This window comes from Myzus persicae, unplaced genomic scaffold, assembly GCF_001856785.1.
Source record: "Myzus persicae strain clone G006 unplaced genomic scaffold, MPER_G0061.0, whole genome shotgun sequence".
In the NCBI taxonomy this organism is placed as follows: Eukaryota; Metazoa; Arthropoda; class Insecta; order Hemiptera; family Aphididae; genus Myzus; species Myzus persicae.
In genome coordinates this window covers 1-13,639 of record NW_019101228.1, presented here as the reverse complement: position 1 = coordinate 13,639, position 13,639 = coordinate 1, and the positions used below count along the sequence as shown (strand labels likewise).

Sequence of the window (13,639 nt, the reverse complement as noted above, 5' to 3'; positions counted from 1 at the left end):
TCGGTTTTTCCGGTATTGCTCGAATACTGGTGTCGTACAAATTCTAAAAACCGTCAAACAAATTCATACAAATGACATACAAATTATTTAGATAGAAATTTTTGAGAATTTCTTTGGTTGGGGGGTTGGAGACACGTACGTTGTTATTGTTCTTATAATAGAAACGTGTAATTATACATGCATTTTGGGTATTAAAAAGTATTGTATTTTGAATTTCAAATAAATTTAATAATATTGAAAAATACAGACATTACTATATACTATATTATTGATATAATATGCTAATTTGTGACGATAGGCTTAAAGCTCAACCAAATACCATTTTTCGGACTGACGAGATTTCCAGGAGCTCGTACGTTGAGAGGGCCTTCTGTTTTTCACACGGTAAGATTTCATATTTCAACAATATTTTTGATAGAACTAATTTCATTTCCAATTCTGCCAACCGTTTACCTATTCGAAAATCGATATTAAAAATTAGTTTATAAGGGCATTAGGATAAAAAATGTAAACGGTGCACGTTAAAAGTTTATAGTAAAGTGTACCTATGCACAATCTCGGCCCATCGCCAAACGGCAAATAAGTACCATTACGCCGTTTGGCCTTTGCTTCCGTCGAAAATCTTTCAGGATCAAACGTATCGGGATCGGGGTAATATTTCGGGTCATTATGTATGGAGTACACTGGTATGGTGATCTTTTGTCCTTTTTCAATGACTAATGAGGTACCGGGTACTTGGTAATTTTTCGTCGCTCGTCTGAATAAGATCATGGTGACGCCATACTTGCGCGAAACTTCTGAAATATAAATAATTATTTATTAATATTAACTAGAGATCAAGGTTTTGGACATTATTTCATAATGAATCTAGTTAGTTCTTTGTATTATATATTATTATATATATGTATCATGTAACCAGGTAGTTAGAAATATGATGTACTGTAAGCTTAGTGCGTGTGCGAGATCATAATACTACGTTATCTGTTTTGTTGTATTCAATTAATATTCTCAAATGTTTTCTGTGTTAATTCAATTAAAGTGTGTGAGTCGTCTACTCGTCTAATGTTTCTTTCGTGTTGTTGTATAGACGACACAGCTGATATTCCAAGTGTTATACATTAAAATCCGTCTTTCCGTTGAAAAAAAAAGTCTCAGGGGAAAAAAGTCTGTTTTTTTATAGATAATAACTAATAAATTCAAAGCAGATATATTTATAAAAAATTGGTAATTGTTCTATATTTTTAAAAAAAAATATGTCATTAAATCATAGTTAATGATATTACTAATAAATAATCAAGAAAATTTTTACAGAATAGAAAAAAAAATTAAATTATTATAGAGTATCTATATACAAATGTTATGAAATATCATATTTTGAAAAATTAAAATGGTTTAAGTCCTTTAATTATTTTAAATCACTGTATTGGCGTATCCTATCTACATTTGTATCTGTGTCTACTGCACTATGTAGTATACCAGGAGCACCGTTTGACGTTGTCATCCACAATCGAATAAAAACAATAAGACTGTAAGGGCTGTAAGATAACATTTTGTTTTATTATATTTTTCCCACAAAACTAACATATTAAACAGAGTGTTTACATAAGTTTTATTTTAAATGTTCTAAATTGTACCTATATACCTATATATTTCAACCGTTGTATGAACTTTTTTTTTCCCTAGACTATTAATACTTTTCCCAACTAAATGAAAACTTATCTTAAAGAAGGTCGAACTTGGGTCAACAATTATAATATTATTTCATATTTGTATGTCATTTATTCGTAAATCATAGTCATTTAGTTATTTATCAAGTCGTTCATTACTTTTTCACGTGGAATTCAATTTACACTTCACTGTAAGGCTATACGGTATAAAGAATATATTACTCACCCTCACATACCTACTGGTCTATTGCAATTTGCAACTGATAAAAATAAAACAATTTGAAACTTAAGTATCGAATAGGTACTGCAATATACATTAATTACTACCTTCCAAAACCATATTCATGTAGTGGAGATTGGTCAAAAAGTCGTTGTTCAATGTCCGCCGGTTTTCGCATTTGTCGTGACGATCTCTTCACGCAGTTTATCTTGGATGTCTTTGTTTAATGCCAACTCATACAAACAAATGCATATTGTAATAGCAACAGTTTCGGCACCAGCGACGAACATCAGTACCGCGTTTCCGATTATGTCCATTTCGGTCCACCTATCTGTGAAAACAGTGACTTAAAAAATGTTCATGGTATTATTAATATGAAATTTTAAACTGTAAATATACTTTCAGATGTTGATTCATCACCGTCGTTATTTGTCACCAAATCTTTCCTAGCTTGTATCAGGGTTTGCGTGACGTCGTTTCTGACGACGTTGTTCTTGTCCCTATACTCGAGGACGTCCCTGAACATAGATTCATAAAATTTCGCGGCGTCCTCCGGAAACTGTTTCAGCTTAAGAGCTAACGCCAGTTTTGGCCAGAACAACAGCGTGGCCTGAACAAAAATCTGTTTGTAGTCCTCCTGGAATATTTTCTTGCCAAACTTGCGGAAATCCGTATTTCCCTTTTTGATCGTGTCTAGTTTCAGACCAAAAGCGGACATGCCGATGACATCCGTTGCGAAGTTTAGAATCAACTCTTTTACTTCGAAGTGATCTCTGATCTTCAGATTTTCCTCGAAGACGTTCATTAGCTCGTCGACGCAGACTTTGATTTGGTCATGAGTGTCCTTCAGTTTGCCAGATGTGAATCCGGGACTGAGCTTCTGTCGCATTGTTCTCCACCGATCGCCATTCAACATGAACAGGCTGTTGGCCATGAGGTTGACAGATGGGTCTGTATCAAAACCATGGTCGGTAAAGTATGAGAAGTCCTTAACCATCATGGCGTTGATCAGCTAATGTATGTGTTAATTTACATTAATTAATTGAATTTAATAATCTATACTAAAAAAGCAAGTCCTGATTTTTTGTCATGCATACAATGTCCAACGTATCTTCACCAAATTTATTGCTGTTATACTTGACGTTGTGTTGAAGGTATAAGTACCATTTTTGTTAACAAAAAATAAGTATAAAGTTCTTGAAAAATGAAAGAACAAAGCTAATTTTTGGGGCCTCTCTGTGAGGTCTATTTTTGTTTCACAGAGTTGTTAAAATATCCCTCTTAAGTTTTTTAAATTAAAGAATACATCACAGAGAAGGTTTTAGGCATAAATTTAGTCCGAAAAAGTTTATAAATAATTAGTTTTATTAATCAATTAAGATCAATGTGTAAATTGTATAACTATATTATAATATCCATACTGCAGCACTTGGGTTTCTAGCTACCTGCAACCTGACCTCTTTTCTATTGTGTTTGTTTTATCGGTGTGTAGATATGAATTGTTTGGAGAAGTGAAATTTGATAATCTAATCGCACTGGTTATTACAATAATAGTCACGATAACATGCGACATTGGAATTATACCTACTGCTTACTTAGTACTCAGCAGTAGTATAGGTTCGACATTTGGACGTTATGTGTCGTTTTCATCGATTTTCCTACACACCATGCCAACTGCGAAGTATTTTGGAGCATTATGATACATTTACTGTAAGAAAGTAAATTCCAATTTTTATGAATTTGGTTTTGGCAAAGACGAGGTTTTTAAGGCAAGTAGAAGATGAGCCTAGATCGACGATTGCTTATAAGTGCGGACATAATTATTATTAGCGTTATTTTTTATATTCCGTGTACTTGAAACAATTTCAAAATCAAGGGAAAATAAATAAAATATGAAATGTTGAATTATTTACATGTATATTTTCTACTCTATTCTGTGTGTATTTTGTATTACATTACACTTGAAAGCTAATTTAGTAATATTCAACATAGTTTTGCCCAATTTTGGTCGTCTTAGTATTTTTTTCTCATTCGCGTTCGTGTGAGTTCAACGATCTCCCCCCTTTTCATGATACCAACATGCAATACAAAAAAAAGCCTTCTATCGGCCGTGACACAAATGATTCAAGAAGACAGTTCTATACATCGTCAAAATAAATCCAACAAAAAAAATTTGCAGCGATGCCAACGAGGGGTTATTAATCTGTAGTTAGCAGCTCTACATTATTTATCAGATCAGTCGATTATCACTTATACTGGTTACAAACTTCCGTGGTGTCGGTAAAATTGTACACATATATTTAATACTAGGTCCACACACCACCGCGGTGAAACCTGCTGTGGATGTGGCGGTAAAATGACGCTGCATGACCGATTTCACCGCCGCGTTGTGGCAGCTGTACAAAAAATATAAGTACAGGGCTACAAGGGCACACGGGCCGTATTTTTGGTGGCCCAGAGCTGGGATACTGGGGTGAGAGTAATGATAATTGTCTATTATTTGAACTTAAAATTATTATGAAAATTATTTACGTTATCGGAAGTAATTATACAGATTAATTATATAGCAATCACGATGCATATAAATTTGCCTCATATAATATTAATATCATTGGCATTAAATTCAAATTAATAAATTAGTATTAAAAATGCGATGTCTATTCTTTGAATTATAAATATACTATTTACTCATCCTATATCTTAGTATTAATAGTATTTATAGTTATCGCATGCCCACCCGCCATTAATTCTAAACTTGGCAATTTCTGGAACTTGAAAACATTTTTCTGTGAAATAATTGCATTTAATATATTTATTATTATTATCATTTTCAAACAAGATGTTGACAGTGTTTAGTTGCTCTTGTTTAGTTTCGGCCGACAGTTGCATTAACGAGTACTTAAATATAATTGTGTTTCACAATCATGACGTCTGTTTCAAAAAAAGACCACACGGAAAAATTAATATTGGTTGTCCAAAAACATCCGATAATGAATGATATAACATTGCCAGAATATAGAGACACCAGAAAAAAGGATCACTTGTGGGACACTGTGATAAGTAATGAAATGAATGGAGAAAACGGTAATATTATGGAAATATTATATTACTATTTTGAATTTCATTTTATTTTAATTAACTTTATAATATATACTTAGCTGTACGTAATAAAGTATAATGATTATACTCACCTACCTATATATATATATATGAATATATATCATTTTTAAATTGTTATACATTTTATAAGTGCAGTACGTACGTGTATAATTTTTTGAAACATTAAACATGATTTTTACATTTAGTTAGTAATATTTTAAGAGTTAAAAAAATGTACAAATTTTTCCCGTATGCGTAAAGATTCATTAGTTCCTCTTCTATTGTTGTCTTCAATCTGACTAAAGCCTGCGCTTGACTCATCTTCGTCCGAGGTTATATCTACATCACTATTGTTCACGCGAAGATAGTTGTGGCAGTTGTGCAATATACATGTTGCTAAGACAATTTTTTTTGTAGTCTATTGGTCCTTTGTAAACCCTCCATTTTTTTGTTAGAATGCCGAAAGCATTTTCAACCACACGCCTTGCACGGCATAGTCTATATAATTATAATTGTCCAGTCTCGTATCACTTCTTGATAGTCTCCGCGGAAAGTGCTGCATTATATATGATTTTAGAGCAAATGCCTCATCTCCAATTAAAACCATTGGCGTATCTACCTTTGGCCAGGCAATGGTGCATTTTGTATTACATTTAGTGTACCAGCTTCTAGTCGTTTGCCCATTGACGACTCCTCTAGAATACCACCATCTGAATTTCGACCATATCCACAAACGTCAATGCAAATAAATTTATAGTCTGGATCGACTATATCCACTAAAACAATTTAAAATTTTTTTAGATAGTAAAAATTTCTGGATCCACTGTTATTAGGAGATCTTATAGTGACATGTTTCCCATCAATATTACCTATACAATTGGGGAATTGCCATTTTTCGTAAAAACCTCGTGCATATTCTTCCCAAATGTTCGTGGTAGGTTTAGGCATAAACATTGGTACCATAACTTCAATAATAGACTCGCTGACCTCTGTGACAATATTACTAACAGTAGAATACCCAACACGAAAACTATGACCTATTGTCGAAAACGAGTGACCAGTGGCAAAATATCTAAAAAAACTAAAAATTGAATAAGATATGTTTTAAAGTTAAATATTAGATAGATAAATAATAAAAAGTAAAATATTTATTGTATTTATAAGAATATTCATTTTTTTTAAAATTTATATGGTTGTGTTAAGAAAAACTTTAAAAACAAAGTGGAAAAGTTTAAGAGATAATAACCAAAAACATTTAAGAGCAAATAAGACAACTACTGGCCAAGCTGCAGGTGCTACAAAAGGAAAGCACTTGAATACATACAAATATTGGGCCTGGGAAAATTATTTGGAGTATTTAAAACCACATTTGAGTTTCGCTATGTATGTATTTCTATAAATAAATGAATATTTTTAAAAAGAAAAACTTTAACTAGGTATTAAATTAATTGTACGTTGTTTGTGATAAATAGGACTATGATTTATATGTGTTTATGTGTTTAAAATACAAACATTTAATATAATATTTATTTATACGACCAAAATATGTAATATGAAAATATTGTCTTAAAAATTAAAAATTATTATAAATTATTATATAAAAAATTGATACAAATGTGTTAAGACTTAAAAACGAACTTTTTATTAATCAATTTGATCACAATATTGCGGACCACCTAACTGCACTTTAAAATGTTCTGTTACACATGCAGATAATAAATAAAATAATACTAATAAGTAATTATGATAAAACAAAACATAATATATGTAAATTATTTTTAAAAATAGTTTATAATTTAAATAATAATATTTAGATAATATAATTTTTAGCACAATGTCTAATATTCCAGTAGTAGATTCCGAAGAAAGGCTAGACATACAGGACAGTATTTATGAACACGTAGAAAGCAATGAAAAAATTCTAGAAGAAAGCAATGAAAAAATTCCAGAAAGAAAAAAAATATCACTGGAACGAAAAAAAGTTGATGTACCAATAGAATCTAATGTCGATAAAGTGTTAGAACATTTGAATAAAAAACAAAAGATACCACTTGATTCAGTCGAAATGCTTATGTTAAGCCAATTAAAACTTTTTTTCCGAGACGACAAGCCATAGAAAAAAAAAATATTACAGAAATTGTTACAAATTTGGAATTGGAACAGATTGAAGAAAATGAATACCGTCAATATTATCAATCATCTTCACAAACATACCAGCCTACAGATGATGTGTAGTCATACCGGCCTACAGATGACGTGAAAACATACCAGCCTACAGGTGATGTAATTAATTTGTCAACTGCAGACCGTGCTAGTAATTATAATATACATAAATTATAATGTATGATTAAAGTGCCATAAAAACTAAAATTGTTAAATTCAAGTATACATTTAAATTAATTAAATTAAACTTATCAAATTTTCTACCCCTAGCTACTTTTTAATTGCACTATAATATGTTAAGTGAAATATAATAATTTGGTTTCGTAAAATAAAGTTATAATATTACAAAATCATATCTTAGTGAAATCGCTAGCCCTTCCGATGGTGGCATTGGATTACGAAAGTTTGTTGGCATTTTTTGAATATCATCGATAATCCATCCCAAAATTTGATCAAAACACTCTGGAGTCATTCTAAAATATATGTGAAACCTTTCTGGGTCTTTTCTTAATTCAGGCATTAGAGTACAATGCTCGCCAGATACCTCTCGTTCCTTATTAATACTATAGACCCAATATTTTCTTTTTTTCTTCCTATAACAAAGTATATTTATTTAATTGTTTTAAATTACAATTATTATATAAAGGAAAAATACCTTTTACGTTCTTCATCATCTGCCACTATTGCTGCCTGCAAAAGTAATCTTCGGATTCTGATGATAAATATACGTCCATTGCATATTTGTACGTAGTAATGGATACACGAATATTATATGATTTAATTAAAACTTTTTTAACACGCGCCTTCGACAGTCGAACGTGGCATGAAATTATGGTATGGGTTCACATGTAAGCAATTACTGCTCTTATCACAAGATAAAATTAATGAATTATATATTTAGCCATTCAAACTCTATATATATTTACATAGGTATAATTTTATTATTACCTGTGGAGTTCTTAAATATTTATATATATTTAAATATTTACCTACAGCTTATAGTGATACTTGTTCCTCACCTGCTCCTCTTTCCATTTTTATTTTGGGTCAGTCAATGCAGTTATTATTATTCTAATATACTAGCTATATTAACTATATTATCGACTTCCTAATAACTTACATATCTAATACCCAATTTAGTTACAATATTGTGTTAAGGTTATCGGAAAAAACTTTAAAAACTTTAAACAACTTTAAACATTTAAAGCTTATAAAAAATCAGGCCACCGCCACCGCGGCAGTGTGTGTGGACTACGACGTCACCGCCACTTCGGCAGTGTGTGGGGACCTTTACTCAGGGCCATTGTGTAGTAGCGTAAGAGTAGTAGATAATAATATTACAATATGAGATGTGTATAACAGTTTTACACTACTCTGCATACAGTTCAATTGCTCTTCATATAAAAAAAAGGTGGCAAGATAGACAGGATTTGTGGAGCCACGAAACAGCCCCATAATTTGCAAACAACCATCTACGGGGGCGGAGCACGCGGGCGACGTCTATAGAAATCAATGATATGATATATATTTATATATTATAACAGTTTATTTTTCTAGTTTTTGCCATTTATCGTGTGTGGACGTTGAAAAGTAGTAGGCGATTGGCAGAAAGACCGCTGCGTGCAATGCGTACACGGAGCGTACACAGTCCGATGATCAAACTTGAAATCACGGCAATCATGTCGTAAAAAAATCACAAGTATTTAGAAATATTGCTATTGTTGTAATTACCTTTTAATTTTACAAATTTCCAACATGAGTATAATATTGAAAAATTATCTACTATCTATTTAATTCTCACAATATTTTTCATATCTTTCTTTTACACCTTGTATATTAGCTATCCCAAACAATGTAAGATGCGGGGGTCTCACAAGGCGTGAATCACGAATGTGAACCACTCCACGCCACAACATATAAAACTGACGGATACAGAAAGGATTATAGGTAGGTACTTAATAAATAAAAGGGTAAACAATTTTATTTAAAATTCAAATTTCCCGGAAAATTTAAAATGAATAGCATCCATATAAAATAATCATTGAAATATTGTAAATATTACTTAATCAATAAAAAAATAATTTATGCATTTTGTAATGTTAAACTTCGTTGTACATTATATGTTATACAAAAGTATATTAATATAAAAAAATATATAAACTGTATAAGTGGATTGTAAATAAAATGTATTGTGTGGAACGCTACAACGTCAATATATTCAAGTAGTGGTGAATACAAAATAATGTCAAAAAATAAAATTGTTTGAAAACAATTCGAAAGAAGTTTGAATCCCCCTTCATACAAAATATCAAGACTTAAAATCTAAATATCACTATTTTTCATATAATATTATAAAGTAAATTAAGACCCACGTATAAAATAACCATAGACATTTTTATACCACATAGTAGGTACATCAAACATAAGTAAATCACTAATTTACAGTTTTCTATTAATCGTATTAATTAATTAAACAACAAAATATGTCAGTATCGGTAATATGAAACTTATGAGTACAGAATATAGTATCATCGATTACCTATATTTAGTATTTTATTTATTTGTACGTATTAATATTTCAGTGTATTATAACATATTATAGAAATATATGTTTAGAAAATCTCGATTACAATTCTGTTCCTAAAGTTAAAGGAACAGTCTGACCAATAACTGGCATGACATATATGATATATATATTATATTCATAGTTACTACTCAATGTTATTGTTCTTATAATAGAAACGTGTAATTATACATGAGTTTTGAGTATTAAAAAATATTGTGATTTGTATTTTAAATAAATGTTGTAATATTGAAAAAAACAGACATTCAATATGCATATTATTGATATATGTTAATTTGTGGCAATCGGCTTAAAGCTCAACCAAATACCATTTTTCGGACTGACGATACTTCCAGGACCTCGTATGTTGAGTGGAATTTCTGTTTTTTCACACGGAAAGACTTCATATTTCAACAATATTTTTGATAGAACCAATTTCATTTCTAATTCCGCCAACCGTTTACCTATTCGAAAATCGTTATTAAAAAATAGTTTATAAAGGCATTAGGATGAAAAATGTTAACGGTGCACGTTAAAAGTACATAGTAAAGTGTACCTATGCACAATCTCGGCCCATCGCCAAACGGCAAGTAAGTGCCATTACGCCGTTTGGCTTTTTCTTCCGTCGAAAATCTTTCAGGATCGAAAGTATCGGGATCGGGGTAATATTTCGGGTCATTATGTATGGAGTACACTGGTATGGTGATCTTTTGTCCCTTTTCAATGACTAATGAGGTACCGGGTACTTGGTAATTCTTCGTCGCTCGTCTGAATATGATCATGGTGATGGCATACTTGCGCGAAATTTCTGAAATATAAATAATAATTTATTTGTATTGACTAGAAGTCAAGGTTTCACTATTGCATAATGAATCTAATTAGTTTAGTATATTCTATTGCATATTATTATATATGTGACGTATTATATAACCAGGTAGTCAGATACTCAGATGTCGTGTACTGTCCGCCCCCATGCGTGTGTGATACAATATTATTTACGTTATCTGTTGTGTTGTGTTCAATTATTCTCAAATGTTTTCTGTGTTAATTAAAGTGTGCGTGTCGTCTAATGTTTCTCTCGTTGTTGTACAGGCGGTACAGAAATTCCGTGTGTTACCATTAAAAGTGGCAGTTCTTTCAGTCTTTTGCTGCTTGTGGCAAAGCACTGTTGTCCTCTAAGTCTCCGTGCTACAGTTAAAATCACGTTTTTTCTGTCTTCTTGCGTTATGGTACGATCCTGAGTATCGTTCGCGCAACTATCGTTGCCATTCTTTAATTGTTTTCCCAAATTCTGGGTTTTTTTTTACTCCCCAGTGTCATTGTGAATAACGTGGTTTTGTTTTAGTTTTTGTTCTGCACACTGTGGAATGACATTGTGTATTTTGCGAATTCTTCGTCGCAGTACTGCTAGGTGGTCACACGTGGGCTGGTCATGAAATATCATATTGTTTGTATTTAGCGAGGGATGCAATCCACCGCTTAACGTATAGCCGGTTGGCGGTGAGTGTAGTCGATCAGTTGTGTATTGTGTTATTTATAGCCGACGGGCGTATACTTAAGTGAATTAATTCAATTATTATTATAACTATCTGACTATACCGTAATATAATTCTCGTGTATCATATAATATCTGTAAATCAATTAAACATCTTTAATAAACAATGTTTCGTATTTAATAATGACTCGTATATAAAAACGAGCAGAAGAAGATAGTGCCATTTAAGTTGCCTAACCTCAAGGCCAAGACGATGTACACACTAATATTGCAAGAAAACTTATCTTAGAGAAGGTCGAACTTAAGATAACAATTCTAATATTATTCGTATGCTATATCTAATCGTAATTCATATTCATTTAGTTATTTATCAAGTCGTTTGTTTATTATTGATGTGGGATGCCATTTACACTTCACCGTAGCGCTATACGGTATACAGAATATATTATGATTCCCCACATACCTACTGGTCTGTTGCAACTCATGAAAATAAAACAATTTGAAACTTAAGTATCGATATCGTGCTGCAATATACATTATTTACTACCTTCTAAAACCATATTCATGTAGTGGAGATTGATCAAAAAGTCGTTGTTCAACTCTCCACCGTTTTTCGCTTTTGCCATAACGATCTCTTCACGCAGTCTATCTTGGATATCTTTGTTTAATGCCAACTGGTACAAACAAAAGCATATTGTAATGGAAACAGTTTCGGCACCAGCGACAAACATCAGTACCGCGTTTCCGATTATGTCCATTTCGGTCCATTTATCTGTGAAATGAAATCAGATTTATAAAAATAATTTTATAATAATATGTTAATCATCGTTTATAGTGGTTCTATTACAAGTTTCAAAGCAAAAATTAGATAAATAGCGTTTTAAAAAAATATTCGTGATATGATTTATCATAAATATGAAATTTTAAACTGTAAATAATATACCTTCGGATGTCGGTTCGTCACCGTCGTTATTTTTCACCAAATCTTTTCTAGCTTGAATCAGGGTTTGAGTGACGTCGTTTCTGACGACGTTGTTCTTGTCCCTATACTCGAGGACGTCCCTGAACATAGATTCATAAAAGTTAGCGGCGTCCTCCGGAAACTGTTTCAGCTTAAGAGCTAAAGCCAGCTTTGGCGAAAACAGCAGCATAGCCTGGACAAAGAGCTGTTTGTAGTCCGCCTGGAATATTTTCTTGCCAAACATGCGGAAGTCCGTATTGCCGTTTTTGATCGTGTCTAGTTTCAGACCGAAAGCGGACATACCGATGACATCCGTCGAGAAGTTTCCAATCAACTCTCGTAGTTCGAAGTGATCGCTGACTTTCAGGTTTTCTTCGAAAACGTTCATTAGCTGGTCGATGCAGACCTTGATTTGGTCATGAGTGTCCTTCAGTTTTCCAGATGTGAATCCGGGACTGAGCTTCTGTCGCATTGTTCTCCACCGATCGCCATTCAACATGAAAAGGCTGCTGGCCATGAGGTTGACAGATGGGTCTGTATCAAAACCATGGTCGGTAAAGTATGAGAAGTCCTTAACCATCATGGCGTTGATCAGCTCCGGATCACGAATCATCAGGAATGGGGTGGTCATTTGATAGAAACCGCAAAGCTTCGCGTCCGGGAACTGGTTGTAAATACGACCGAAAAAGTCCAACGGGTGCTCCATTTTCAAGACCATTTTCATTGAGTTTCCAAACAGCGGCACGGGCTTTACGTAGGGCACGTTCAGTTTGCTCCATTTATCGTACGTGGACATCGTTAAGTAGTAGACGATCGATAGAAAGACTGCCATGCACAATAAGTTCACGGAGCTAAACAGTTCGATGGTCGAACACCACATCTCGGAAATCATGTCGCAACGAAATCACGTGAATCTGGAAACTTTATTGCTATTGTAATTATTGTTATTGTTTTAAAAAATATTGAGTTTTTCAAGACATCTACATGTGGATGTACATGGTCATGTGCGCAGTATTTACTGTTATTCGCCATGTTATATATGCAAGTAATTGAAATAGCTTTTGAAGTACTGTTTATTATCTATTATAATATGTATCGTTGAGCGGAAGGGGAAGTCAAGGTGAACGAGTGAAATATTATAATAAATATTTATTGTTGAAAACAACAACACCCGAAAATGGACCGTGGGTTCCATTGAGTACTTATGAATCGTGTGTTACAAAAATTCAAAAAGTACTTACTGACTAATTAAGTTGTGTAGTTCTCCAAAAAAAAAACCGCTATCTTGGGTTATATACAGGGTGTTCCAAATTTCATGTGACAGCAGATTTCAGCATGTTCTACTCAAATTAGGAAAAAATGACCTATGTGAAAACTTATTTGAATCACATACTCTAAACTAATTTGATATTAATTTTTTTTTTTATTAGTTAAAAGGGGGGGATTTTAGGGGTAACTTTTAAAATTCAAA

General features: G+C 32.5%; 1 protein-coding gene and 1 pseudogene across 1 annotated transcript; both read right to left on the bottom strand.

Annotated features, from left to right (window-relative positions):
• Positions 1-9: 9 nt before the first annotated feature.
• LOC111028276 lies at positions 10-9,209 on the bottom strand (annotated as a pseudogene).
• Positions 9,210-9,464: 255 nt separating this feature from the next.
• LOC111028277 (probable cytochrome P450 6a14) lies at positions 9,465-13,060 on the bottom strand. Its single transcript, XM_022306862.1, has 4 exons — positions 12,151-13,060; positions 11,755-11,979; positions 10,269-10,520; positions 9,465-10,176 (listed from the first exon to the last, which is right to left on the bottom strand). Exons 1-4 carry the CDS (start codon positions 13,058-13,060, stop codon positions 10,004-10,006), a joined length of 1,560 nt encoding a protein of 519 aa, XP_022162554.1. The 3' UTR covers positions 9,465-10,003.
• Positions 13,061-13,639: the final 579 nt, after the last annotated feature.